General features: G+C 40.0%; 2 protein-coding genes across 2 annotated transcripts; one reads left to right on the forward strand and one right to left on the reverse strand.

Moving 5' to 3' along the window:
- The first annotated feature begins 388 nt into the window (after positions 1-388).
- Positions 389-14648, forward strand: snx30 (sorting nexin family member 30). Its single transcript, XM_023338633.1, has 9 exons — positions 389-793; positions 3741-3956; positions 5488-5598; positions 5687-5845; positions 6896-7085; positions 7891-8090; positions 8570-8659; positions 8869-9021; positions 10449-14648. Exons 1-9 carry the CDS (start codon positions 659-661, stop codon positions 10524-10526), a joined length of 1332 nt encoding a protein of 443 aa, XP_023194401.1. The 5' UTR covers positions 389-658; the 3' UTR covers positions 10527-14648.
- An 81-nt stretch (positions 14649-14729) lies between these two features.
- On the reverse strand, positions 14730-24084 carry slc46a2 (solute carrier family 46 member 2). Its single transcript, XM_005803958.2, has 7 exons — positions 23306-24084; positions 21252-21422; positions 19953-20171; positions 19655-19826; positions 17115-17198; positions 16349-16505; positions 14730-16266 (listed from the first exon to the last, which is right to left on the reverse strand). The coding sequence occupies exons 1-7, from the start codon at positions 23921-23923 to the stop codon at positions 16209-16211; spliced, it is 1479 nt and encodes a 492-aa protein (XP_005804015.1). The 5' UTR covers positions 23924-24084; the 3' UTR covers positions 14730-16208.
- Between the last annotated feature and the right edge of the window lie 629 nt (positions 24085-24713).

Consider the following 24713-nt stretch of genomic DNA (forward strand, 5'->3'; position numbering starts at 1 on the left):
ACGCAAAACACTTTGAACTGCCTGTTGCTGAAATGTGCCATACAAATAAACTAGATTGATTTTACACTGATAGATTATATGAAACAGTCTGTGACTTCCAAGAGCTATCAGTTTGTGAAAATAATAAACCTAATTTAAATTTCTTCCTGGTGAAATGTGACATTGTATGTTTTGAAATGAATGTTGGAGCACATGAAATTGTGGAGGAAACATGGGCTCAACACCACGTGGCTTTCTGAGGTCAACATTTTTAACCATAATTTAGCTTAAAAACTCCAACTATAAAGTTACTTTTTGCTTCAAATCTCGTTAATTCTGGCTAACCATTAGCATTAGCTCGAGGCGGTTTAAGGCTAATTTGCTAGTAAAATAGTAGAGCTGTAGATGCATCTATTTCAACGGTCAGTTTACGCCTCTTCTTAATAGACGATCTTTGGATTGTCAGCCGTTGACGTGTTTACAACCGGGGTCTTTTAGATGAACATCCGGAGCTGGGCAGTGTAGGTCAGCTGACTGTTGTGATCAACTAGCGGCTGTTAGTAACATCTCATCTGAAGAGGAGCTTGAAAAACCATCTCCTCTGTCCGCCCAAACGCACCGAGCCGCTCGCCAGCCGCTAAGCCCGATAAACGGCCACGTCTTCCCGCCCTCAGCAGGGATGAGTGTCGGCGCTCCGAGAGGCCTGGCCAGCTCGGGGCAGAAGCTCATCACGGAGATCCTCCACCCGCTGTCCGCCGCCGAGGAGCCCCTGTCCCCGGGGCAAGATGTCACCATCAGCGCAGAGAAAGATAAGGTGAGGGTGGGCTAGGAGCTAGCTGTGAGCTTATCGGAAAACACGGGGGAAAAAAGAGAGGTAGACACCAAACTTAACTCTGTGGAGCGAACATATGGAAATTCTAACTTGTTTGCTTCCAACATCGTAAGTAGGTTGGAGCTTGATTTTTAGAGATTAAACTCAAGTTTGCCTTTTGAACTGAATCAAATCTCATAAATCAAAACCGAAAAAACTTTTTTTTAAAGATCAAATAGCTCACAGTGCAACATACAGAACATATTTTGTCAAGTGAAAACTAACATCTGTAATGTTTTTATTGAGTTTTTCTGTGACTGATCAGCACAATGTCGTGCATAACGGAGACCACAAGCTTTTTTCCAATAAAGACTGAAATCTGTGCACACTCTTTGTAAAATAGCTCAAGCTTAGACAGATTGGACGGAGAGCATCTCTACACATCGATTTCAAGCCTTATCAAATTCTTAATTGGATGAAAGTCTGTGCTTTGACTAGGTCAATGTGACACATGCATGTTTAAGGTTGAAGGAGGCTGCTGGAGGTTGAAACTCTGTTCCTGTCCCCAAAACATGATGCTGCCACTGCCACAATGTTCCAAAGGGTGTGACTTTTACAGCTCCATTGTGTTTATATTGACAGTAAATCGCACACAGGTGAACTCTACATGCAAACTGTGTTTTCTGGCAGATGTTAATTTTCAGATTATTATCTGTTAGAAAATCCACAGATCAAGTATGTAAACGGAAATATTTGTGTATTCTTGTATTTTCACCCCATTTTTATTTTTTTTTTTTTTTACACATTTCTTGCTTGACACCTACTCAACTTCATCTGTTTTCAGCTTAAAAAACACAGCACACACAACGCATAAGCAGGGTAGAGGATAAATGGCCTCCTTAGCAACCTCTGAGTGCTGTGTCAACATAGATGGAACATGCAAGCAGGTCACAGAGCGTTTTACTCATCTTGGAGCTGCGACTGTAGCACCCGTCTCAAATCAGCGGTTAATCATTGCCAGTAAGAGCACCCAAAATTTGCTCGTCATGGTTTCTTGCTCTGAGTGTTGTTGCTGCTCTTGTCCTTCTGTTCTCTCTTCCTGTTAAATGCAGGACAGTGAGGTCACTGTAATCGACTTAACTGGAGAAATACAACATCACTGGGAAGTGGAAGAGAATGAGACGTGGTGATTAACAGATAAAGATCTTAAACGTGTGGTGTGGATTTGTTTACGGTCCCCTTTACTCTAATGTCTCTAAAATAATTCAATTAAACTGCCTTTAGATTTCATTTATTTAGTTGTTTTTTTAAAAAAAATCCAGCTGGTACTTGGAGTGCTTTAGAGGTTTGTTAGAGAATGTTAGCAAACAAATATAATCATGGAGAGGCAGAAACACGGGTCAGGGATAAAGAGGAGACAGTTAAAGCAGGGTTGGGTCATAAAACAATATTTAAAGCTTTAAACATCACATGGACCACAGTTCAGTCCACTATCTTAAAAAAATATGACACAACTACTTACCTATCCATCAGCAGCTAAGGACCAGATTGACACTTAAAGTCTAATATTTTTTGTAGATAAATGTTTCTTGTCATTATATTGAAAATGCTTTTATTTAAATATAATTTTCCAATTTTCTGTTTGCATAAGTTTATTTTTTTTTAAACCTAAACATATTAGTTAAGTTGTAGTTCTATAGTACGTATTCAAAAGGTAACGTAACATTCGTGGCTCTAAATAGGTTTTATGTAGCTGAGCTGAGGGTAAAAATGTTTGTTTGGGTTGTAAAACTTGCAGACTGCTGCCCCAAACAGACATGGTGGTGGCAGCATCATAGTTTGGGATGCTCTCCTTAAATACAAGGTGGAAAAACTGTTGAGGTGCTCCAAAAGATGCGAGACTGCTGAATAATCTTAAATATTGAGCCAATGAAGTGTGTTGGATCAAAGTATATTTATATTCAAGTCCAGACCTAAAACAATTTGATAATCTGTAGTAAGATGAAATGAATATTTTCATGGCTTTTAACCAATTTAAAAGCTGGTAGAGACAAACTCCCAAAGACCTGTAATTGCACTAGGAAGTGGTTTTTGGAGGTGAAAGGAAGGATAAAAAATGCATTTTTTCCAGTTTGTGGTCAAATTACAAGCTATTGTCATCTAACACATCAAATGATTCATACTTTCAGTAACTGCTTCTCTTTCTGAACCCAACAGAGAAGTGTCAGTTGCTTAATAGTAAAAAAAAAAAAAAAGATCAAACTAAAAAAAGCAGTCCCACAGTTTCACAGTTTAATTTCCAGTATACGTTGTTTGCAGCTTTGCTGGCCTGGTTGTTCATTCACAGTAATGTCCTGATGCAGTGTAATTATCTGAGCTGTGATTACCAGAGCCGGTCAGCAGTCCAGAGGTAGATTTCCTCTGTCAGCAACCTGTTATTGTGTGTTTTCTGTCTGCCAGCGGTAGACGTAATGTATTTGTGTGTGCATGTGAAGTGGACTGAGGAAAGGAAGACAGAGGGGCAGTGCTTCTCTCCTCTTCTCGTCACGCTGCCTGAATTTGACACGTTGCACACGTATCCTCTTTAAAAGAAAAAAGGAGATTTAGCTGAAGCACTGGTTTTCCTCACTTCCTGTGGTGCACTTCACTCCATTTCTAGGTGAACGTTCTGCATATGAGTCAATATGCATTGTTACTGGGTCTGTTGGGAAAGTTTGCAGCTTCCTCCAAGACTGAAAAAAGAAGCCCTGAATTCTTCCTGTTCTGTTATGAATCAGAAAGCTGATCTGGGGTGCGCATCGTGTTCACGCTGTCCCGACAACGCGCCATTGACGATGAAAAACAGCTTTGTCAGTGTTACGGTCGTTCTATCAGGGAGCTCTTTGTCTGCCAGCCTCCCTGTAAGAGCGCCACCGTGACGTCGCTGTCGTGTTCCTCGTTTTCCCGGCAGGAACCGGGCCTGACCAACGGCACGCCGGTGGAGATTTCCAGCCCCGCCTCTGCGTCGGTGCTGCTCAGCAGGCTGCAGCTGGACTGTGAGCCGGAGGCCGACGCTCACGACGCGTTTGGCTCCGGAGAACCCCGCGACCTCTTCGTCACCGTCAATGACCCCAAGAAGCACGTCTCCACCATGGAGACGTACATCACCTACAGAGTCTCCACTAAGGTTGGTTCTCGGCTCATGACATGCTCTGCCTGGTTTTAAACCAGCTCTAACTATATTTGACTAATCCTTTAACAATCTTCAAAATTGCACTCAGCATCATTGCGGGACATAAAACCTCCACCATGTTAAAGCTGCAGTACACAACTTTTATTGAAAAGAAATGTGTTTGTTTTTTTACATATTTGTTAAAACAGGAGATAGATCATTTGTGAAAAAAAATCAAACTCCTGCAACTCCTCCCTGCAGAAATACAGTGCTCCTTCAGAAACAACCTCTCTGCGAGGCTATAACTTGTTCCCCACACCAGAGCTAGTGGTGAATGCTAAAGCTAATTAGCATGAATAAATAGTTTTTATGTCACGGTAAGTTTGTTTCTCTGCAATTAGCAGCGACGGGGCTTTCCCATGCTGCACCAGCACCGAGAGCCTTTCCTCTCCACAGCTCTCGAGACTATCCACATTAGTTGTGAATACAGCTAATGTATTCACAATTTAGCAGCGTGTTCACAAGCATGATTGACAGTGCTAAGACACGCCTCCTGACTCTGATTGGCTATTTTTGGTCGGGAGCGGTGCATTTCTTTAGATGGCAGTAGTAGCTCAGGAGGAGATGATGAATCTTTTTCACAAATGATCTGTCTCATACTGTCGCACCGTGGTGATAGATTTAACAAATATGTTAAAAAAGATGTTTTTTATAGAAGTTATATACTGCAGCTTTAATGCTTATTTTTTTCTCCTTGTCATAAATGGATCTGCTCAATTTAAAGGTTGCATTTTTCAAAAAACAATTTTTCAGTCTAGAAATGATAAAATGAGCTCAAAAGCAGAGTTCTTTAATCCTAAAGCTTCAGACATAAAGTTGAAATTACCTTCACTAAAGCCTGGAGGAAAACCTCAATCTTACTTTGGAAAGAAATGCGTCAGGAACAGCAAAGCGCGTTTCGATCGCAGCGCTGCCATGAACCGAAAGTCCCTGCAGCCAAGGTTTCCGTGATTGGAACTGGGAGAGAGAAAAAAAAGAAAACCTTTGGCTTCAAAACTGACACCACTGTGACAGTGACTTCCAAACATATGGCAAGAAGTGTTTACATTAATGGGTATGGAAAGGCTTCTCCGAGGTCCTGACCTCAACGCTGTTTAAATTAGAGGGAATGAGTCAGCAAAAAGGAGAAAAGTTTGTTTAACTTCACTAGTTCTGTTATTTTAAGGCCTTCAACAATCCAAACTGAAAACAGAGGAGTGCCAAAAACGACCCGCAGCTCCTTCATAATGTCATTCTGAAGGTTGTGATGAAGTGAAGTGTGTCAGAAGATTTTGCTTCTATATTTAACAGCTATAAGAAGTTTATGCTTCCTTGTTATTATGGCAGTAATACGCTAAATCTCAGGACTACATGGCGACAGTTGCTATGAGCAACAAGGCGCTTGGTTTCTGAGGCTGCACAGCAGCCAAATAAGAGCACAAAGTGTTAATAGGGACCCTGTGTGTGTGTAAAATGTTTTTATTTATTTCTTTCTTTTCCCCCCCAGACGACACGGATAGAGTTTGACCTTCCGGAGTACAGCGTGCGGCGGCGCTACCAGGACTTCGACTGGCTGAGGATAAAGCTAGAGGACAGCCAGCCGACCCACCTCGTCCCTGTATGTCCCACAAGCTTCCCCTCTTTGCGCTGCGTTCCTGTCGAGCCTCCCCTCATTCACATTCCCTCCCCCTCTGCTCTGTCTCCAGCCGCTGCCAGAGAAGTTTGTGATGAAGGGTGTGGTGGACCGCTTCTCCGAGGAGTTTGTGGACACGAGGATGAAGGCTCTGGACAAGTTCCTGAAGCGAGTCGCGGACCACCCAGTTCTGTCTTTTAACCCACATCTTAATGCCTTCCTGACTGCCAAGGTAAGGCAGTGCTGGACTCAGACTCTAATAAATCATCTCAAGTGTGCCAGAAAAGGAAAACAGACCTGCAGAGATATGAATGTAGAACACAGTAGAGAATCTTTCACAGCACTCTCTGCATGTAAAAAGACTTTAAATAAATCCATCCAAAACATCCTACTTTAAAAATCTATATATATATATATTTTTTTTATACAAAATCACTGGAAATAATGCCCAGCCAAGTCCTAAAAAATAAAGTAACTTTAACCAACTTTAAAAGACATAAACGAATAATGTATGTAAGGATGTAAATACCAGTTATAGACGATTTTCCATTGTGATATGGCAGAGATCTGCAGCCTGTGGCTCTTTGGTTCTTCCTCAAACCCTTTTAAATTGACTAAAAATAGTAAAGAACCAATGAATGTTGTTAAAGATGGATAAAACAAATGAAGGTTTTAGCAGGTTTTCCAGTTTTTTTATCTCAACTGCCAATCATTTGCGAAATAATTGCAATAATTTCCACATCAGAAAGCTTAAAGTACCAGGAATATTCCTTTATATGGATGTTCCTGATCAGTTTTTGGGTCCTTTTTTTTCTTTTTTTTAATTATATAGCCATAGAATCAAATGCACCCATCCTTTTTTTTTCTTTGCTTTTTTTTTTAAGGTAATTTAACATGTACAGCTCTAAATTGATCAGAGAAAACTTTTTAGTGGGTAAAGGTTGCCGACCCCTTGATCTGTGGTGTAAATATGATGACACCCAGTTACTCAGGATGTGACTATACAAGTATAGTTACTCACCAAAACTTGCTCATGTTTACGGTAAGGCCAGTCATTTAAAAGTTCAGAAGAACTTGAACTGCTATAAACAAGTCTGTAGGTAAACTAGACTTTCTTTACCACTCTGTTAGGAGGGAAGAATAAGTCCCCAAAGTTCACAGTTGTTCTAAAAAGTGGCAGCTTAACATGACCAGGTTTCCATCTGCTACACATGTTAATAAATAGGGCCTCTTTTGTTTTTTTTAATCTTACTGGTTACCCTGACGACACATGTCTTTGCAGGACCTGAACAAGCGTCAGGGTCTGGCCCTGCTGACCAAAGTGGGCGAATCTGTGAAGAACGTGGCCGGTGGCTACAAGCTGCGGGCGCGGCCGGCTGAGTTCAGCGCCATGGGAGAGTATCTGGACACATTCAGCCAGAAACTGGGAACCATCGATCGCATCTCTCAGAGAATCCTCCGAGAGCAGTCAGGTATAATCAGAGAGGCTGCTGGACACAACACACGCAGCAGTTCACTGCAAACACACCATTTTACACCATTTATAGTGCAAATATCTTTGTGCACTTGAAATAAGACAAAAGTAACTTTCCAGCAAGAAATTGGAGTTTGTTTTAGTCAATCATTCTTTAATATTGACGAAAAAGTAACGGGTCCATTGGCAAATTTTTTTTTTTTTACGTATATCCAGTACAGTTCATAAATAATAAGGAATTATTGACTTAATAGAAGCTCCTATATCTTATTGAAAAATTGCTCTTTAGTTTTGTCTTATTTTAAGATGTTTCCACTAGAAACTAGACCAAAAATACATAGTAAGTGTCTAATGTTAACTGCAATTTTACATCCATTCTAGCAATAAACATACAGCCAGAGCTGATGACGTTAATCGGAATGATAGTTTGAACCTTTTCATCATAAATCTAAACAAACAGGATGTCTAAAATAAGTTGTATGTGTGAAAGAGAAACTCTTCCTGCACTCAGCAGTAAGGAAAGAGGAAAAGCTGCTGACCCCGCTCACCTGACTCATGCATGATGTGTGATGCTGTAAATACCTGCCGTGTGAAATGCACCATCTGTTTGGGCTGTTGATGTACAGCGTTAGACACAACCATGTTCCCAGATAAGATGGGGACTATTTATAAGTAATCAGTTGCAGAGAGTGTGCCGGACTGTTTAGTCCCAGTTTCTTCTCCAGTGAAGAAAAGAGAACGATTCGCTCTCTGGATAACGCCTCGCTCAACTTACCCTGCTGTCCTTTCATTTTTGCTCCCAGAGTACCTGACAGAGCTGCGTGAGTACGGCGCAGTCTACTCCACCTGGGCTGCGTCAGAGGAGCAGCTGCAGCGCCCCCTGGAGGGCGTGGCCGGCTGCGTGACTACGAGCTGCGGTGCTCTGGAGGATCTGAGCGACAACATGAGCCAGGACTTCCTTCCTGTTCTCAGAGAATACGTTCTCTACATTGAGTCTATGAAGGTAAGAGCGCAGTTAGATCAATGTCATCATAACTCATATTAGGAATGCAACAATATGAACATTTGGACCGATATTATATATATTTCTCTACCTTTTTGACGCCTTTGGGGAATAAAACCGAACTCATATCATCTTCAGAGTCATTGTCATTTCCGCAGCCGATGCTTTCCAGCAACAGTCAGTCTTGCCACAAATTTGAAGAGGCCTCTGACCGAAGACTGTTGCAGTATGAATATTTCATCAGTATCATGATGAAACATAACTGACTTCATTATATTTCACAAAATATAATGAAGAAAGAAAAAAGTTTCTTCCACTGCCTTTCAAACCTAGAGCTGCATCCCCTTTGCTCGCATGCATCATGTCCTGTCCAGCTCAAGACTCAGCAGAACTGTCTGCGTCTCACATTGGTCACATGCTGTTTCTCCGAGGCTGCGCTGTGTTCCTACTAACTTGGAAAGCTTTCTGTCTGATAACAGAGCGTTTTGAGGAAGCGAGACCAAGTCCAAGCGGAGTACGAGGGCCGCCTGGAAGCCGCCGTGTTGCGCAAACAAGAAGATCGGACGCCCGTAAGCAACGCTCTTCCTCTCATTTGATTGAATTTCACAATTGTCTATTAGGATTGTTTGATTTTCAGCTGGTCCTAGTGAACTGTCGCCGCATCTGTTGCATGCCTAGAGAGTAAAAGTGTGTCTCGATTCTTTTCCCCCCTCCACGCTGCAACTTGTAGCGTTGAGCCCGGTCCCCGCTAGCTCTAGTTTTGTCTGCTCTGCTGCAGATTCCTGTGGAAGTGGAGAAGTGCCAGGACAAAGTGGAGTGTTTCAATGCTGACCTGAAAGCAGACTGGGAACGCTGGCAGCGGAACAAGAGGCAAGACTTCAAACAGCTCCTCACGGGCATGGCCGACAAAAACATCAACTATTATGAAAAGGTACGCGGGCCGAGGTCAACCTGAAAGCAACCCAGACCGCCGCCCTGTGATGTCACAGTGCCCTGCAAAAACGTTTTTGTGTTTAATGCAACGACCCCAAACTTTTGTGTTGTCTTGAGATTTTATGTGATGTTGCACAATCAGGACGTCCACGCATTCTTAAAAAGTCGTCTGTATCTAAAAATAAAACAAAATGTAAACTGGCCTTAAATAATCTTAGTCATTGACACAGTGTGCAAGTCCAGCACACTCGACGCAACGGCAGCAAAAGTTGAACATTTTTCAATTTTCTTAGGTTGCATCTCAAGTTTGCGTGTCATCATGCAAGTTCCATAGTACATGAATGCAGAGTGAGAGATGTCACTTTCTGTAAGTCAAGTTATACAGAAGGATCCTTCAACCCTCACAGATTTATTGCTTTTTCTGTCTTAAATGTCATTCAATTATCATTAATAAGGTCTTAAAAAGTATTAAATTTGACTTACTGAAACTTGTTGATACCCCGAGAGTTCCTAAGTGGATGGTAAAGGGTATATTGGTTTTCCAAATTATTTCAAATGAAAATCATAAATGTTGTATGCATTTATATGCACCCTCACCCCTCTTTATCTTAATACCCCTAAAGGAACTTAGTGCAACTAACAGCCTTCAGAGCTCATTAGTATGTAGTCTTTCTCTTAGTGATTTAATCTTGCTATAAATACGGTGGTTGTGTGCCGACCTAAACTGACTCTTCGTTCCAGGAGAGTTGGGTTTTGTAGCTCTAGAGGAGCTTCAACGATCTGCAGCTCAGGTTGAAGAAAACATTCTTCAACATTCTTCAACATGACCTTTATGGAAGAGTGGAGCGAAGAAGTAAGCCAAAACAAGTCCAGTTTGCAATTTTCCTAAGTGGTTCCCAAACCACTTCCAACTCACAAAGTAGCAGAGCAGATTTTGGGAGTAAAAAATTGACTTTCCAATGAGCTATTTTCTAATAGTCACTATTTTCTCTGTTCCCATTGTAAAAATGGCCGACCTGCTGAGCACCGTTCCTGGGCCCGTTTCAGTTGTAGGTCCATGTAGGACAAAAACGCAGTCCGGTTAGGGCGGAGCTACTAGCATCGCACAACACGGCTCAGAAAAACGCCACTGCTAGCAACAAGCAAGAGACTCACAAGTGCGACGTGAAGCGTTTGTGTTGAACCCCGCCTGCTCATTGACCGTAAACTAACGGTGGAAACACTCTTCTGAATACAGCAGAGCATAAAAGCAGCATGTGAACTAATTTTACATCTCTGTAAGCACCGTTTAATCCATGGTAACATTTCCAAATTAAAATATGCTTTACTTTTATTGTTTGTTTTTTTTTTGTTATTTTGTTTATTTCAGAAGATAATCTGGAGAGGTATGAATTGTAATTACAAATAAATCTCCCCTCTGTGCAGAGCCAGGCAGCGTGGGAGTCCCTCATACCGCTCCTCCAGGAAAAACAGACTGAGGACAAAACGAGTGAGACGAACTGAACTGAACGCGTACTTGAACGTCACGCTCAGCCAAGCCAAGGAAAACCAGCGACAGGGCAGCAGGTTCTAACCACCAGCGGTCCGCCTCCTGCTACCCTGAGAGAAACAGTGACGATGACACGGAGAGCGGCCGCCTTCCAGGCCGATTCGGCCTGGGAAGAAAGGTAATGAGTGGTGTGTTTGAGGTCGGCTGGGACAGTGGAGAATCTTCTGTACAGATCCGTCTTTTTTTTTCTATTTTTATGGACTTTTTCTACCTAATATTTCAGATTAACGGTCGTTTTTGTTTGTTTGTTGTTGTTGCCAATGCTGCTTGTGTTTATTTATCTACATTTGTGGAGAGATGCGTTTTTCGTCCGCCCTCTCCGTTTTCACACTGAGCCAAATGGGTATCGAGGACCGGAAATGCCGCAGTTCAATATATCAATAGGTTGGTAAATAAATATCTATATATGCGCTAAGTCAATTAAAGTTGTAAAAAAATTAACACCTTTACAGATTTATTATTTATTAAAAACTTTATTAAAAAGAATAACGAAATGAGAAAATGTATTATTTTTTTGAGCTAAAAGCAGACATGATGATTTTTCTAAATTTACTTCACACTTTCATCTGCTTATTTTGTTAGAACTGGTAATGGAAGTGTTTGGGCGGGGCTAGCATGGCTACAGACAAGAGGATTGGTCTACAGTCGAATTGATATGCAGCCTAACCAATCAGATTTGATACTTTTAATAATTTCTTTCTCAAATGCAGCACAGAACATATGACAAAATTTAATACATCTGGATTTAGTTGTAAATAATATGATCCATTGTTAATTTTTCATTAATAAATCTGGAATTATTTTTAATTATTAGCTAAATTTATAGGTTTGTTTATTTAATGTGATACAATTTGATGTGGATTAAAATTGTATATACATATATATAAGTATATAAATGTTTATTTACCAAATTTATTGGATTGTGGCCTTTTGTTTTGCTCTTGACAAATGGGAATAACTGCAAAAAATTTTGAGTTTGATTTTTATTTTGTTTTTCTTATTATTTTTTGCTTCTACTAGAAGGTAAAACTCTGAAATTGTTACATCAAAACTTTTAATTTGACTAAATAATTTTTTCAGCTGAAACATAATTGTTTTTTTGGATCCTTACATCCAAACATTATCACAGGAATATCAACCTTGACTCCCTCTACTGGCTGTTTAACAACATTTCATAAATATTTTCCTACATTTTCTTCCAGCACCAGTTAAATCAATAATAAGTGTCATGATAAAACCAAACCATGAAATATCTTAGTTTTGCATTCTGGGCTCTATTGATAAGTGTCTAACAGCACCACCTAGTGGCAAAGTTTTACTCTACTTCTCATTCTCTACTTCTGCTGGATTAAAGTGGTTGTAACGATCATTTAAAGTCACGGTATTTTAATATTCCAGCCTTCCTCGACACGCTATTAAGTTGGGAATGTTAAGTCGTGTGGGACATGGCCTTGGAATAACTTTGAGGGAAAAAGCAAGTGCTTTAATGCAAAAAAAAAAAAAAAAAGTTTAGAGCTGGAAATAGCGAATCATTCAACCCTGATGGAGTTTAAAAACCGCCCAGTAAAAATGTGATTTTGCTTCAGAACGGCAACCTGTTGCAGGACCTACATCCAAGGTGATTCCATTGTGCTTTAATATATTCAGCTACTTATCAAACAGAAACTGCATGAAGCCAATTGACAGAGCAAATCCTTTCCAGTATACATTGGTTCAGCTTGCTCACAGTATTGACTTTGTGCAATCATCTGCAGAGCTGTGACTCAGTTGGAAAATATTAGAAAACACGGAAGCAGCCTGCCGAAAATATCCATTTTTTCCCCCTGATATTCTTTACTTGATCTCAATTTTAAAGGGGAAAAGAATCACTTTGCTGCCCTCGGATCAAACGGTGCTCCTTTGATGGCCCTCAACCACAGGAGGAAGATGAAACCTGCTGAAACGTCATAATTTATTTCCTCTCCTCAGCTGTGTGTGCTTGAGTCAGTGAGGCTTGGCGTGAAGTAGCAAAATGTGACCAAGGATTTCAGGGCAAGCTCAGCTATGTGACATTAACCCAACACCATGGTAACGTTTAGTTTTTGTTCATTTTTGCACAGATGTAGCCTCAGACAGTATTATCTGTCTGGTAAAAGAAGAGATTTTCAAAATAAAGGTATGTTTTGTTTTTTTTTTAAGATTTCTGTTTTTTGAAGCTGATGCCACATTACCAGACCTGCCCTCTCTACAACCAAACATGAAGGCTGTTTTAGTGTCTGCAACTTGTGGATGTTGTCAGCTTCCTTGTTTTTTGTTCCTCATTCTTATTCGTCTATCTTGACCTTTTTAGCCTTTTACAGCAGCTGCTTCTATAACTGTTCTATCAGATGTGAAAAAGGCTAAAAATGAAGGAAATAAAATAATAAAATGCTTTTTTTTTTTTTTTTTTGGCCATGTGAGGTCCAGAATGAGGTCATGGTTCCAGGTAGCTATGACAACACGAGGCAGATGTAACAGAGGTTCAAACTAAAAGCCTGAATGACTGTTACTGACTGAAATAATATCAAAATATGAGGATGCACTAAAGAGGGGAACAGAAGAGATCCAAATACTTGTTTTGTTTTTTTTTGTAACTATGATACTGCTGTATTAAAACAAACTATTTTTAAAAATATTACATTGAATACTCGCTTAAAAAACAGTGACTTTTACAATTATTGGCACCCCTGGTAAAGATGTTTGAAGAGTATTAAAATAAGCTAATCCTTGTCAGCAGTCTAATCTCACAATAAGTGACAATGTAAAAACAACTGTGGCTAATGTAGCGAGCCACTAGTGATGCTGTGGGAGTGAAACAGGCCCTCAGCATCACAGATCCAGAACAGTGTGCATTATACATCCTGTTTGTTTCAGAGTAAACTCACCTTTAGTGTTTTCTCATCGAGCTTTGATGATTGTAATTTTTTTCTGTGTGTGGGGAGATGATATAAAGTTGGGTACAGTGCATGTTTAGTTGACTTGAGAGGCAAGTTTTCTTCTCTTTCCCATTTTGAAATGATTAGGAGAAATTGACCTCCTTTTGTAAGTCATATTTCTACCTCCATTGAAACGAACGCCATCAGTTGCTAATTTAAAGTTTCTTGATATTCTAATGAATCTAAAAAAGTATAATTTGTTGCATTTGTTTTGTAGAAATAGTTTCGGTGCCAATAATTAACTTTATTTAAAACACGTTTCCTAACCTTAATTTGTTTTCTTGCTGACTAAAGAGACTTGGACTTTCAGTAGGAGATCATGTTTCTCAAAAAAGCTGAATTTATTTATTTATTTTTTTACATTGTTTTACCAGGAGTGCTGATAATTGTAGAGGGCGCTGTTATCAAATAACTAATTGGAAACCTCTACAATGGTACACAGAGGTCCTGACCTCTAATAGTGGTAAGAATAGAGACCAGGAGACCAGTTTAAACGAATCCTGGTAATCGTAATAAAAATGAAACAAAGGGAAGAACTTCAATGTCAAGCTTACATAATAATTTACTAAGCAACTAAGCTTGAGATTTCCACGCCTATTTTTTGTTTAATTTGTTTTAAACGCACCCTCAGTGAGAAGTATCTTTTTTTTATTATTACTATAAACAGGTACGAGTGCATCCACGGATCTCTTCCAGGAAAAAAAAAAACTTTTTCCTTGGTGTTTGGTTTTGTAACACCAAAATGAAGTTAAAAAAAGTGTTACTCTTGCATTAAGGGAGACATATTTTGTTTTTTGATTTTTTTAGCGTCCAGTTGCATCTCAACGGCCGCCATTTGACTCACTAGCGAACCGACTGAACGGGTGTTTAAGTCGGGGACGTTTTTTTCTTTAAAGCTCTTAAGCCAAATGTCCTCTTCTCTTTCCACACGTCTAATTAGATCTATTTTTGTTTTTCTCTTTTCCACCCCAGTGTGCTCTGTTTACGTCCCTGATTGTACATTCGAATGTTAATAATTTGTTGTAATTATAAATAAGCTTGTATACTGATGTTTTGATGCAATTTATCTTTACCACATTTTTTTGGATATACTGGACCAACAATAAAGAGAATAAATGACGACTCATTTGTTTTTGATTTGAATGCAATGAGAAACGCTAATTATGTCAGAAGATGTGCCAAAACATAACGGGACTAAAACGGTTTTGTTAAAAGTCTTCAAAACTTTATGTTCATTTAAATGGATGCATGAACAAAAAGATACATGAACAGTAAAACACCCTGTAGTGCATCAACACTACAATAAGAACATTTCAACACAGAAATAATTTTAAGATGCAGCAATAAGTCTAATGTATAATAAAAGCATTTCAAATTGTGTAGTTTTACTTTTACAGAGACTAAATAATGCCTTTTTCATGGTTTGAGTGCAAATGCAGACTTCAGTGATCAAGTATAAAAAGCGACAGCGAAAAATATGAATCATGTAAAAATGACATAAAAGAATATTTACAATGCTTAATAGAAATTTGTCTCCTACACAGACTCATTTTTAACTTAATGTTTGGTAAACAGCTGAAACAGTAAAACTTGTTAATGTGACCAAATATACAGTCGCGGTAAATTCTAGGGATCAACGAGTTGATCTTTACTGAGTCCCACAATAATTTATATCTTAAGTGTACAAAACCAAACGCCACTGATTCCACCAGGCCATTATTTACTAAACAAATATGAAGTTAAAATGAAGTAAAAAAAAAAACAAAAACAAAGTACTCTTAAACACTGTACATAAATACAATAGCGTCACAAATTAATAATCCCCCCAGCAGATATAGGCTTAAAGTAATACATTCATTTTCCCAGGATATTTCTTCTGACGAAATAATACCAATCAATCATAGTTTATGTTCTGACACATTTCAGCTGCAATGCAGTTCAAAGTGCTTTACATCATGAAAACATAAAAAAATCATATAGTCACCAATGACTGTACGCAGTGACCCAACCCGAACCCTGACCTGAACCCAACAGGGAGTCCAAGGATGTTTGAGTTTAAAATAAAAAACCAACAAGTAAAAAGTAGAGCTTTGTAAATTTTAGGTGGCTGGGTCAACCAGTCTGACAACAGCATTTCTGAACTGGTACCAAGCTGAAATAATTGCTTCAAGTTAATAAATCTCCAGTGTCGAACATGTAACATACGACGGTAATGAGTAAAATCTGAGAGCCAAACATTCCCCCGACTTATGTAACGTTCTCAGTTCAGATTCACTCCCTAAATCTCCAAAGTGTTGAAAGCACCCGGCGTGCGTCATTTTCAAAATGACTTCTTCTTTTCCAACAGAAGCCATAAACACAATCTTCTGATAAAGTCATCTGGACGATGACGTTTTCCTGTAACCTTTGACATGATTTCAAAATCTTAACGTTTTTTTTTTGTTTTTGTCCAGTGGGTTTTGCATATTTGTCAGATTTGAATTTCGTTGTCCTTGTGACAATGACAATAAAGATTTATCTTATCTTAAAGTTCCATCCATCACACCACAATGGAAATTATGGTAGGCAGATATTTTCAAAAATGCTGCGTTAGCAGCTTTGAGGAAGTGGCAAACACTTGCGTCTCATTTCCCAGTTTGCTTGTAATAGAAAGAGCTCACTGCTCATGTCTGTGGTGCTTCTTCAGTCTCCCTGAATCCTCACGTACTCTTGCTTCTGAGCCAACCTGCAACCGACGATGCTGGAGGAAGAACACACAGAGAATGAAAATGAGACGGAGTGTACCAGGAAGAGGTCTCTCCGTAGTTTTCTGTGTGGCGTACCTGACGGGTATCATGGAAATGACTGTGATGACGCTGGAAATCATAAAGACTAGGCCTGGGAACCAGGTCAGACTGTTCTGATAGATCTTTGTGAAAGCAGGAATGTAGACAGCGCCGGCCACCTTTAGAGTCATCTGCAGAGAGGTCAGAGCGATGCCTGACAAAAATAAAACAACAAAGAAAATCCAAAAAAGGTGTTGAGGATAAAATACAAGAAAAGAATCATAAAATAAAAGCTGTGTTGAAGGACCTTTTTCAATTTTTATTTGGTTTGAAACTACTGATCTACTGGGATTGGTGAACCAGCTAATCCACGTCTTATTTCTAGTAAATGACTCTGCAACTTGATTTCTGCATAGACTATTTAACATAAACAACCTGAGGCAATAGATATCTCTGAGGCCAATTTTTATTTGGCTCAGAGATATGGCACCCTGATGGCACCCTCTGAATTTCGTTGTCCTTGTGACAATGACAATAAAGATTTATCTTATCTTATCTTATCTTATCTATCTTATCTTAAGGACCAGAAAGCCTGACACCATAATGACTTATCTGGTTTGTATCCAGTTAAATGAAATATCTAAAAAAAGTTCATTGTTTTTTTCTGTGCGCTTTGAGCGAACTGTGCTAAAAAGGACAAACAGAGAGACTTTCATAAGGAATAAAAACATATGTATTTTTCTATAGGCAAATATTGCTTTGAATTGTGTTTTCAGTAGCGTGTTTTGCTACCGTCACACATAGGCCCGGTTCGGGAACTCACCACATCGGGACGCAGGAACCTGCTGAGAAACCAGGGCCCTAATTGTCGGCATCGGGATGAGCGCAAAGAGGTTTAATAGACGGGCTGTGGAGACAAAGTTGAATTAATTATTATTTTTATTCTTCCAGGCAGCGTCCCCCTGCTGCTTTGGAGCTAATGCCAACTTCTTTCGCCCCAGCTAGCCTTTTCCCACCCATGTTGCTTGACTTCTTTCTGGTTGGCTGGATAGCTAAACTTATATACCTTTAGTTTCTTTAAGTGCTAGTGGATCTTGATCAAGATACAAATAAACTTGGCAGATAAAAATGAACAGGCATGTTGTCAAATAAACAAAATATTGTAGAGAAATCACATAAATATTAAGCAATCTTACCAACATCCCCTGACAGGGGCGCCACCAGGAATCTTGGGCCCCATGACAAAAAAATTAAATTGCCCCCCACGCACAATTTTTGTTACAATTTCTTGAGTCTATCTGACCCATCAAAAGCGTCACAATTTTAAAGGCTTGCAACGGCCTTGCTTTTTTTGGTTCAATACTGATACTAGCACAATTTTACATGAAACAGTCTACATACAGTAGTCAAGCAGGTTGCTTAAATTTTTCTCTATTAGTTTTAGCTTACTGAAATGTCTCTCCCCATGAGCAACAGTCATAGGCAACGTGGAAAATAAACATGACGCAATCCAGACTGCTGTGTTGCATTTTATTCAAGCTGCAGTACATAACTTTAATAAAAAAATATGTTTTCTCCATATTTGTTAAAGCTGTCACCATGTCGTGACAGTTTGTCACGAGACATTATCTGTGAAAACAATCAATCTTCTCCACCTCCTCCCTGAACTACTATTGCTGGGTAGAGTAATGCAAAGTTCTGGCCAAATACAACCAATCAGAACCAGGGGGAGGGTCTTAGTGCTGTCAATCAACCTCATTCACTCACTACTAAATGTGCTAATGATGGAGAAACAACTTATGGTTATTGCTAGCTACAGCACAGAGCAATGGGAGGGAGGATGAGCAGCCACATGAGATTGTGATTGACGGCACTAAAACTCTCCTGTCTCTGATTAGTTGTTTCTAGATAGTACTGGGAGAAAGCAGATGAAATACATTTTTCACTGATTATTTTTATATCATACTGTCACAACATAATGACAGTTTTAACAAATATGTAAAAAAATATTTTTTATAGAAGTTACATACTGTAGCTTTAATTTCCCTTAGGAGAGGGCAGGTCAGGAGGGACGTGGGCCAGAGCTGCTGCTGACTGACTCATCTGTTGTTAAGTGTGGTAAAAGGTACAGGTACAAGTTAAACATGTAAATATGTTGGTAAGTTTTTTCCTTCGTTCATAGAATGCTAGTGAAATGGAGGCAAACAGTAGTCTGAAGCTGAGCTAATTATGCTAAATGGTTGATAATCTCACACAGTCTACCCGCCTCTCTTGGATAAAAACTGGGTTATAAATTGACACTTGTTTTTTTCTCTCTCTATTTCTCTATTTTTTTGAAAACCTGACTTTATTATTTTTCTTGGCAGTATAGTAACAGCCACAGTCGTTCTTGTCTTCCACTGACTGCTGCTGAACACGTCACCGTCAAGCTCCAAGCAGGAACGAACCATTTCATGCAGATCCAGGGGAGTTCAGGGCAAATATGGTTGTCTGCTTTTTGGTCTGGGAGGGGCAACATTTGATTTTTAGTGCTAAAACCTTTTAGAAAACACAATATGATTAATTCTGTAATTGACAAGGCCCCAATTTATTTTTTATTTCTATGAAAAAAATAAATCAATAAAAATTTTGGAGGGCCCTTGGAATTGTCATAACTTTTCCCTCCTATGCGGCGCCCCTGTCTCCTGACAATATGCTCCTAGGTTACAAAACAGATTGAATTGATTAGTTAAACAGAAATACCACCAAAAATAGTTATACAAGAGTAGCCTATTATACTTACATAAAAAAAAGCAAATGCCAAATAATTTCCAGTTGTTGTTCTTGTTTGCACACATACTAGTATTAGCAATGCAGTACAGCTAGCTAATACAGGAAGTCAGAAAAGTAGAACTTCAACGCAGCTTAAAACTAATTATTAGCTACCATAATAAAACATAAAGTCATGTTTTGTTGCAATTCTGTATTTCACTTAATTATATCCCAGTCACTTTTTTATACCCTGGAGATTTGGCAGATATTACATAGTACTATAAAAAGCACACTGCTGTTTCCTTGTGAGTACAGAATGTATGTTACTGTGCTGCTGTAGGCTTTCAGCACTGTCTGAAAATCTGAGAATAGGAAGAGTTTATGGCTTCAAATCGTTTTCACTTCCTCTTTCTTGTTCCTGTGTTTTCAATAACTTTAGATAAGGCAGACTGAATGGCTGAAATTGCACAGCTTGACTTTAACAGCCCAGAAACAGAACAACATCAACACCGACTGGTGTCTCCAGTGCCAATAGATGTTATATTAGACAACAGTTTGTGGAAATGATCCCTCATGGTGCAGTTCTGAATCAACCAACACGCTCCGTCTCACCAACGTAGAAAAGGGAGGTCGTAGTGACGAAGGACATGACGTAGATCCCCACAGCGAAGGACAGCATGCCAATCAGGATCATCGTTTCGTCACCGACGCATTTCCGGAACACGATGACGCCAAGGAAACTGGTGATGAAAATCCCGCAGCCCGCCGCATTTCCGTATCCCACCTCGAGAGAGAGAACAAAGAAAAAAATTTAAATAACAGTTGAAAGATACTGTGCTTTACATTTGCTTGAAAGCACAGTATCAAAAAGTATTTAGCCACAAGCCAACAATTACAAACGTGACGTTACTTGTGTGGCGGTCCAGCTGAGCGGCGATTTCAGCACAAAGGAGCCCAGGATCTCGATGGCTCCGCCCACAGCAAAGTCGTAGAGAAAGGCCGCCGCAAACAGGAGAGCCACGTTCACCATGTTTACCCCAGAACAACACCCGACGAGACGAGCATGACGGGAGGCGTGGGAGAGGAGGTGGTAGCTTTCCTCTGAGTCCTCGCTGTTCACTCGTCTCACCTGTCATTGTGAAGGAAATGCAAAATGTGCTTTCAGTGGGAGCGTCACAGAAAATCAGAAACCTGGAGAACTACAATCTGTAGCTGCACCTTTTCACGTTTTGCCATATTACAGCCCCAAACGGAAATGTTTTATATATTAGCATATTTTCTTCCTTTATTTAACCAGATAAAACCCCATTAAGATCCATATCTCATTTGCAAGAGGAACCAGGGCAGAAAATCTGCAACACACAAAAACCTGGTTACGTTATTGATTTTATGTGACACTATCACAAAGCGGCTCATAGTTGTGAACTGCAAGGAAAATGATGCAGTTTTCTGTTCTGCTGAAGCCTAAGCAGTTTGTTAAAGAACATAAAGAAAGTTAGCGAACCTGTTGCCAGGACAGGTGAATGTCTTGCATTCTACAAATCTGGTTTTATGGTATCGTGGTAAGAGAAGCTACAGGAAGTCTTTGCAGTTTGCCACAAGACATGGAGGGGAAGAACAAACAGAACAGAACAAAGCCGAGCTTTATGGCCTGTGAGCCAAATGCCACATGTAGCAGAAAACTTACAATTAGCATCATTGTACGTTTCATTCTGCTACTTTGTTTTGGTCTGTCAGGCTATAAAAAACATTAAAGTTTGTGGCGGAAACGTGATAAAATGTGAAAAAGCTTATAGGATATAAACTTTTGCATTGTTTTTTTTTTTTTACCTAAAGCCAACTATGAAGCTGGCAAACATGTAACTGCAAGGTTTCCCCCAGAAAACTTGCTAAACCCGGTGGTTGGGTGCTAGGGCAGCCATTCATCCAGCGGCCCGTCGTGTTTTTGAGTTAAAAGTTGTTTGAAGTTGACAGGAAATTTGAAAATATCACTTGATAATTATGTGGTATTGAAAGAGTGGAAGATTAATACCTGAACACCAACTACAAAGTCTTAAAAAAATGCAAACAATTTAAAAAGACATAAATAAATAAGCAATGCTTAGCCTGGTGGTGGCACAAGTAAAGCCTGGTGGCCCACCAGGCTTATAACACACTGGAGGAAACCCTGAACAATCACTGTGAGGTATGACGAAGGGAGTGCACTGACCTGCAGCAGGGCTGCAGCCAATATGAAGCAGAGCAGGTTCACGAGCGTGCTCACAGAGAGCAGGATGGTTCCGTTTCCCAGACTGGAGCTGTAAAGCAGGAACAGATGACCTGACACCAAGCTGCCCACCACTCCTGTTAACCCGTACAGCAGCTCCACTCTCATCATCACCTGCGTGGCAAAAGAACAGGAAGTGATTCCTCCGAAAGGGCAAACGAGCGATAACTGAAAAATGCAGCTTCCATGCCGGCGGAGCCACTTGCCACACTCCAAAACCTGAAGCTACACTACAATGTAACAAACAGTTATTACTAGAAAACGTCTACAGTCACATGATTCAATTTGACACATACAGGAAAATGAGAAATAAAACAAAAGTCCCAAATGTTGCAACAAAAGCAAATATTTGAGAATAGTGAAAGCTAACCTAAACCACTCCTTTCACATGTGATCGTGTGACTGTGTCTGTCTTTGCATTAAGAGGGGAGAGGAAGCTGTAAAGTGGTTATGATGGAGCAGGAGAAATAAAGGCTGGCAGGTGAAAAAAAAAAAAAAGGTAAATAGAATCACAGATTATTAAGGAGAAAAAAATGTTTTTGTCATACCGGGTTTATATCAGCCAAAGCCTACAAGTGTTTCTCAATGACTTAGGATGCCATTGAAAAGTTAACTTCCTTCACTCATTGAAATACAAGAACAACATGTCATCTCATCCTATACAGATTTAGGGTGAAATACATCATATTTTCATTTACTTATTCATTTTATTTTTGATAATTATAATGAAAAAAAATATCAGTTTTTCAATGTTCAAGAAGCTGGTTGTTCACTGAGTGCTGTATCCAAACAGAAAGTTCAGCGTAAGAAAAAACTGGAAAAAGGCGGATAACATGGATGACCGCAGTCTGGAGAGGAAAATGTGTTCAAAGATTATATGCCACCAGGTTGAAAAACTTTATGAATCTTCTTACCATGATAATATGGTGAGATTAGCTGAAGGTCTTCTCTGTTTGTGCTATGCCACCGTATGCAGCAGTGCTGGAATACTGCGATATGTTAACTACAGCGGTAGTCTTTGTTTCCACGGCACACAGACGTATCCAGGACATGGGGAACAACGGCCCATGAGTTTAGTCACCTGAGCCAGTGATAACATCTGCAGCGGATTACCTGGTCAAAAAGTATCGTTTTGTGTGCCAACGTCCTCTTTTCAGATTAAAACCGATTTTGGAATTCATATGAAAATTAAGATCCTGCTGCCTGTGTTCCAGGTTTTTTATTTTATTTTATTTTAAAAAAAAATCAAAAACAGATTGTAGTGCACTTCCCTCTGCACACAAGGTTTATGGAGATATTGATTCCACTTTCCAGCAGGACTCGGCAACTGACCATGCTGCCCATGGTAGTGCAAACCCACCAGCTCTAAACCCTACAGAGAAGCTAAGAGAGTTTTCAATAAGAAGATGAGAAAAAGGAGAGCTGAATCTGGCTAATGATTCAGCTACAAGCTCATTGTGTTCCTGCCACCCGTCTCTGAAGCAGCAATTTATTTTACGCAGGGCTCAGAAAGTTCAGGTATTTTATTTTCTGCAATGGGTTTTACTTCGCAATTCTGTCAAGGTTGTGGTTATTCCTGTTGCTTCAACACATTTTGTCCTTCCACTAAACTTTCCAATGATGACTCTGCCCTTAGCTCTGTGTGGACAGGCTGCTTCTTTATCAATGTCCATGTCTGGCTTACCGACTTTGTGGAGGCCGATAATGACTGTATGCAGTCTTTGAAATGCGTGTGTACAATAGTATTAACATTGGTCTTATAAGACAATAAATAATTCATACATATGAATGAGATATGCTAATCTTGAACCTTCTTATTTCCGAAAATATACTTTTAAATTTATTGAGATGCGCATTTAGTTATTTCTTCATGTTTTTAACGACATTTTACCCAATAATAGTAATTAAACTATTAAAGTTTTTGTTTGTATGACGGTGGGAATAGATAACAGGTAGCCTTTGAAATCAAAACTCACTTTACGTGCTAAACCACCAACCTTGGAGCGATCAGCCGCCGTGGAGCCGAGCGACGCCAGAGTCATGATGCCGGGCCAGTAGGCGCTGAAGCCCCCGGAGAGCCCGAAAACCACCGAGGCTGCAAACATCAGCTTGAGAGGAAGACCGAAAATGACCACCAGGAGCAGGGCGAGCCTGGACAGCAGGTACCCGCTCAGGGGCACCACGATGGGCGCCCTCCTCCAACCGCGGTCGCTGAGACTGGCCAGGACCAGCGCGGGTATGATGGGCGTGAACTGGATGATGAGGTTATAGGTCATGTAGAAGTTGGTGATGGCCGTCTGCTGGCTCTCCTCGCTGGAGTGGCCGGGGTCGGTGATGTTGGCGGTCCTATCCCTCACCACCATCTGCAGAGCGGTGTCGAAGAGAGTGCTGCCCAGCTGCTCCAGCACGATGATCGGCTCTATCTGCCGAAACACCGCGAAGGCTGCTTGGCACAAACTCGGCGTCGCCATGACTTTGGGTGTTGGGCTCTTCAGAGGGACCAACAGGGACTGGTTGCTGCTGTTGTTGCTCTTTTTTTTAATGAAAATCACACAATGCGTCGCAGAAGTGAACTGCCTCTGACTGGGAGGGACTCTGCCGGCCCATTTCCTCATCTGTTCGGTGCGATCTGTCAGTGTCTCATCCGATGTTCCCTAAAATGTAGGAACCTAACTGGTTGTTCATCAGATGAATTACTATAGTGTTGGTGATCAGTGCCAAAAAACAAACAACCTTTTAGGAATTCTCCCAGCATTTTCTCAACCTTTTATTCATGTATTGTTTCCTGAAGGACCTGTGTGAAAGTTGCGACTGACGACAAAAGTAAACCTGGAAAGATTATTTCTCGCGGATCACTAAATGTTCATTGCTACTTTCACAGGGTGACCCTCTGCAAAAATAGAATCTACAAACTTTCTCTAAAGTTTCACTGTGTTGGTTGATATTTTCATCTTTTGATAAATGGAAACCTATAGACAACATTTGGGAGCCTTGGGAGAAAAACAGAGTTGAAAAACTGGCTTTATTGATTCTTCATTCTTCATTAAGATTTCTGCCAGTTATTTACTGTCCAAAACCAACAAACAATATATTTTTAAACCAGCTTTAGGTCTTAGTTGAATTTAGAGCCTTTATGAGAATACATTTACAAGAAACCACTTATCTAACTACTTCTATTAAGAAAAAAATTAAAGTTTCTAAACCATAAAAACCAGTGGCACATGACTTTTAAGACATGTGCCACTGGTTTTATTAACCGACATTAACACGGTATTTTGATCTTGTTGAAGTCCTGTCTGTTAGGATATAAACGATTCTGAAAGTGTGTTCACATCATCACTGCTCTAAGCACAGGTTACATTCAAAACTGGGTGTAAACCACCGATAAAAGGCTTTTGTGTCGAC

This window comes from Xiphophorus maculatus, chromosome 8 (genome assembly GCF_002775205.1).
Source record: "Xiphophorus maculatus strain JP 163 A chromosome 8, X_maculatus-5.0-male, whole genome shotgun sequence".
Classification (NCBI taxonomy): Eukaryota; Metazoa; Chordata; class Actinopteri; order Cyprinodontiformes; family Poeciliidae; genus Xiphophorus; species Xiphophorus maculatus.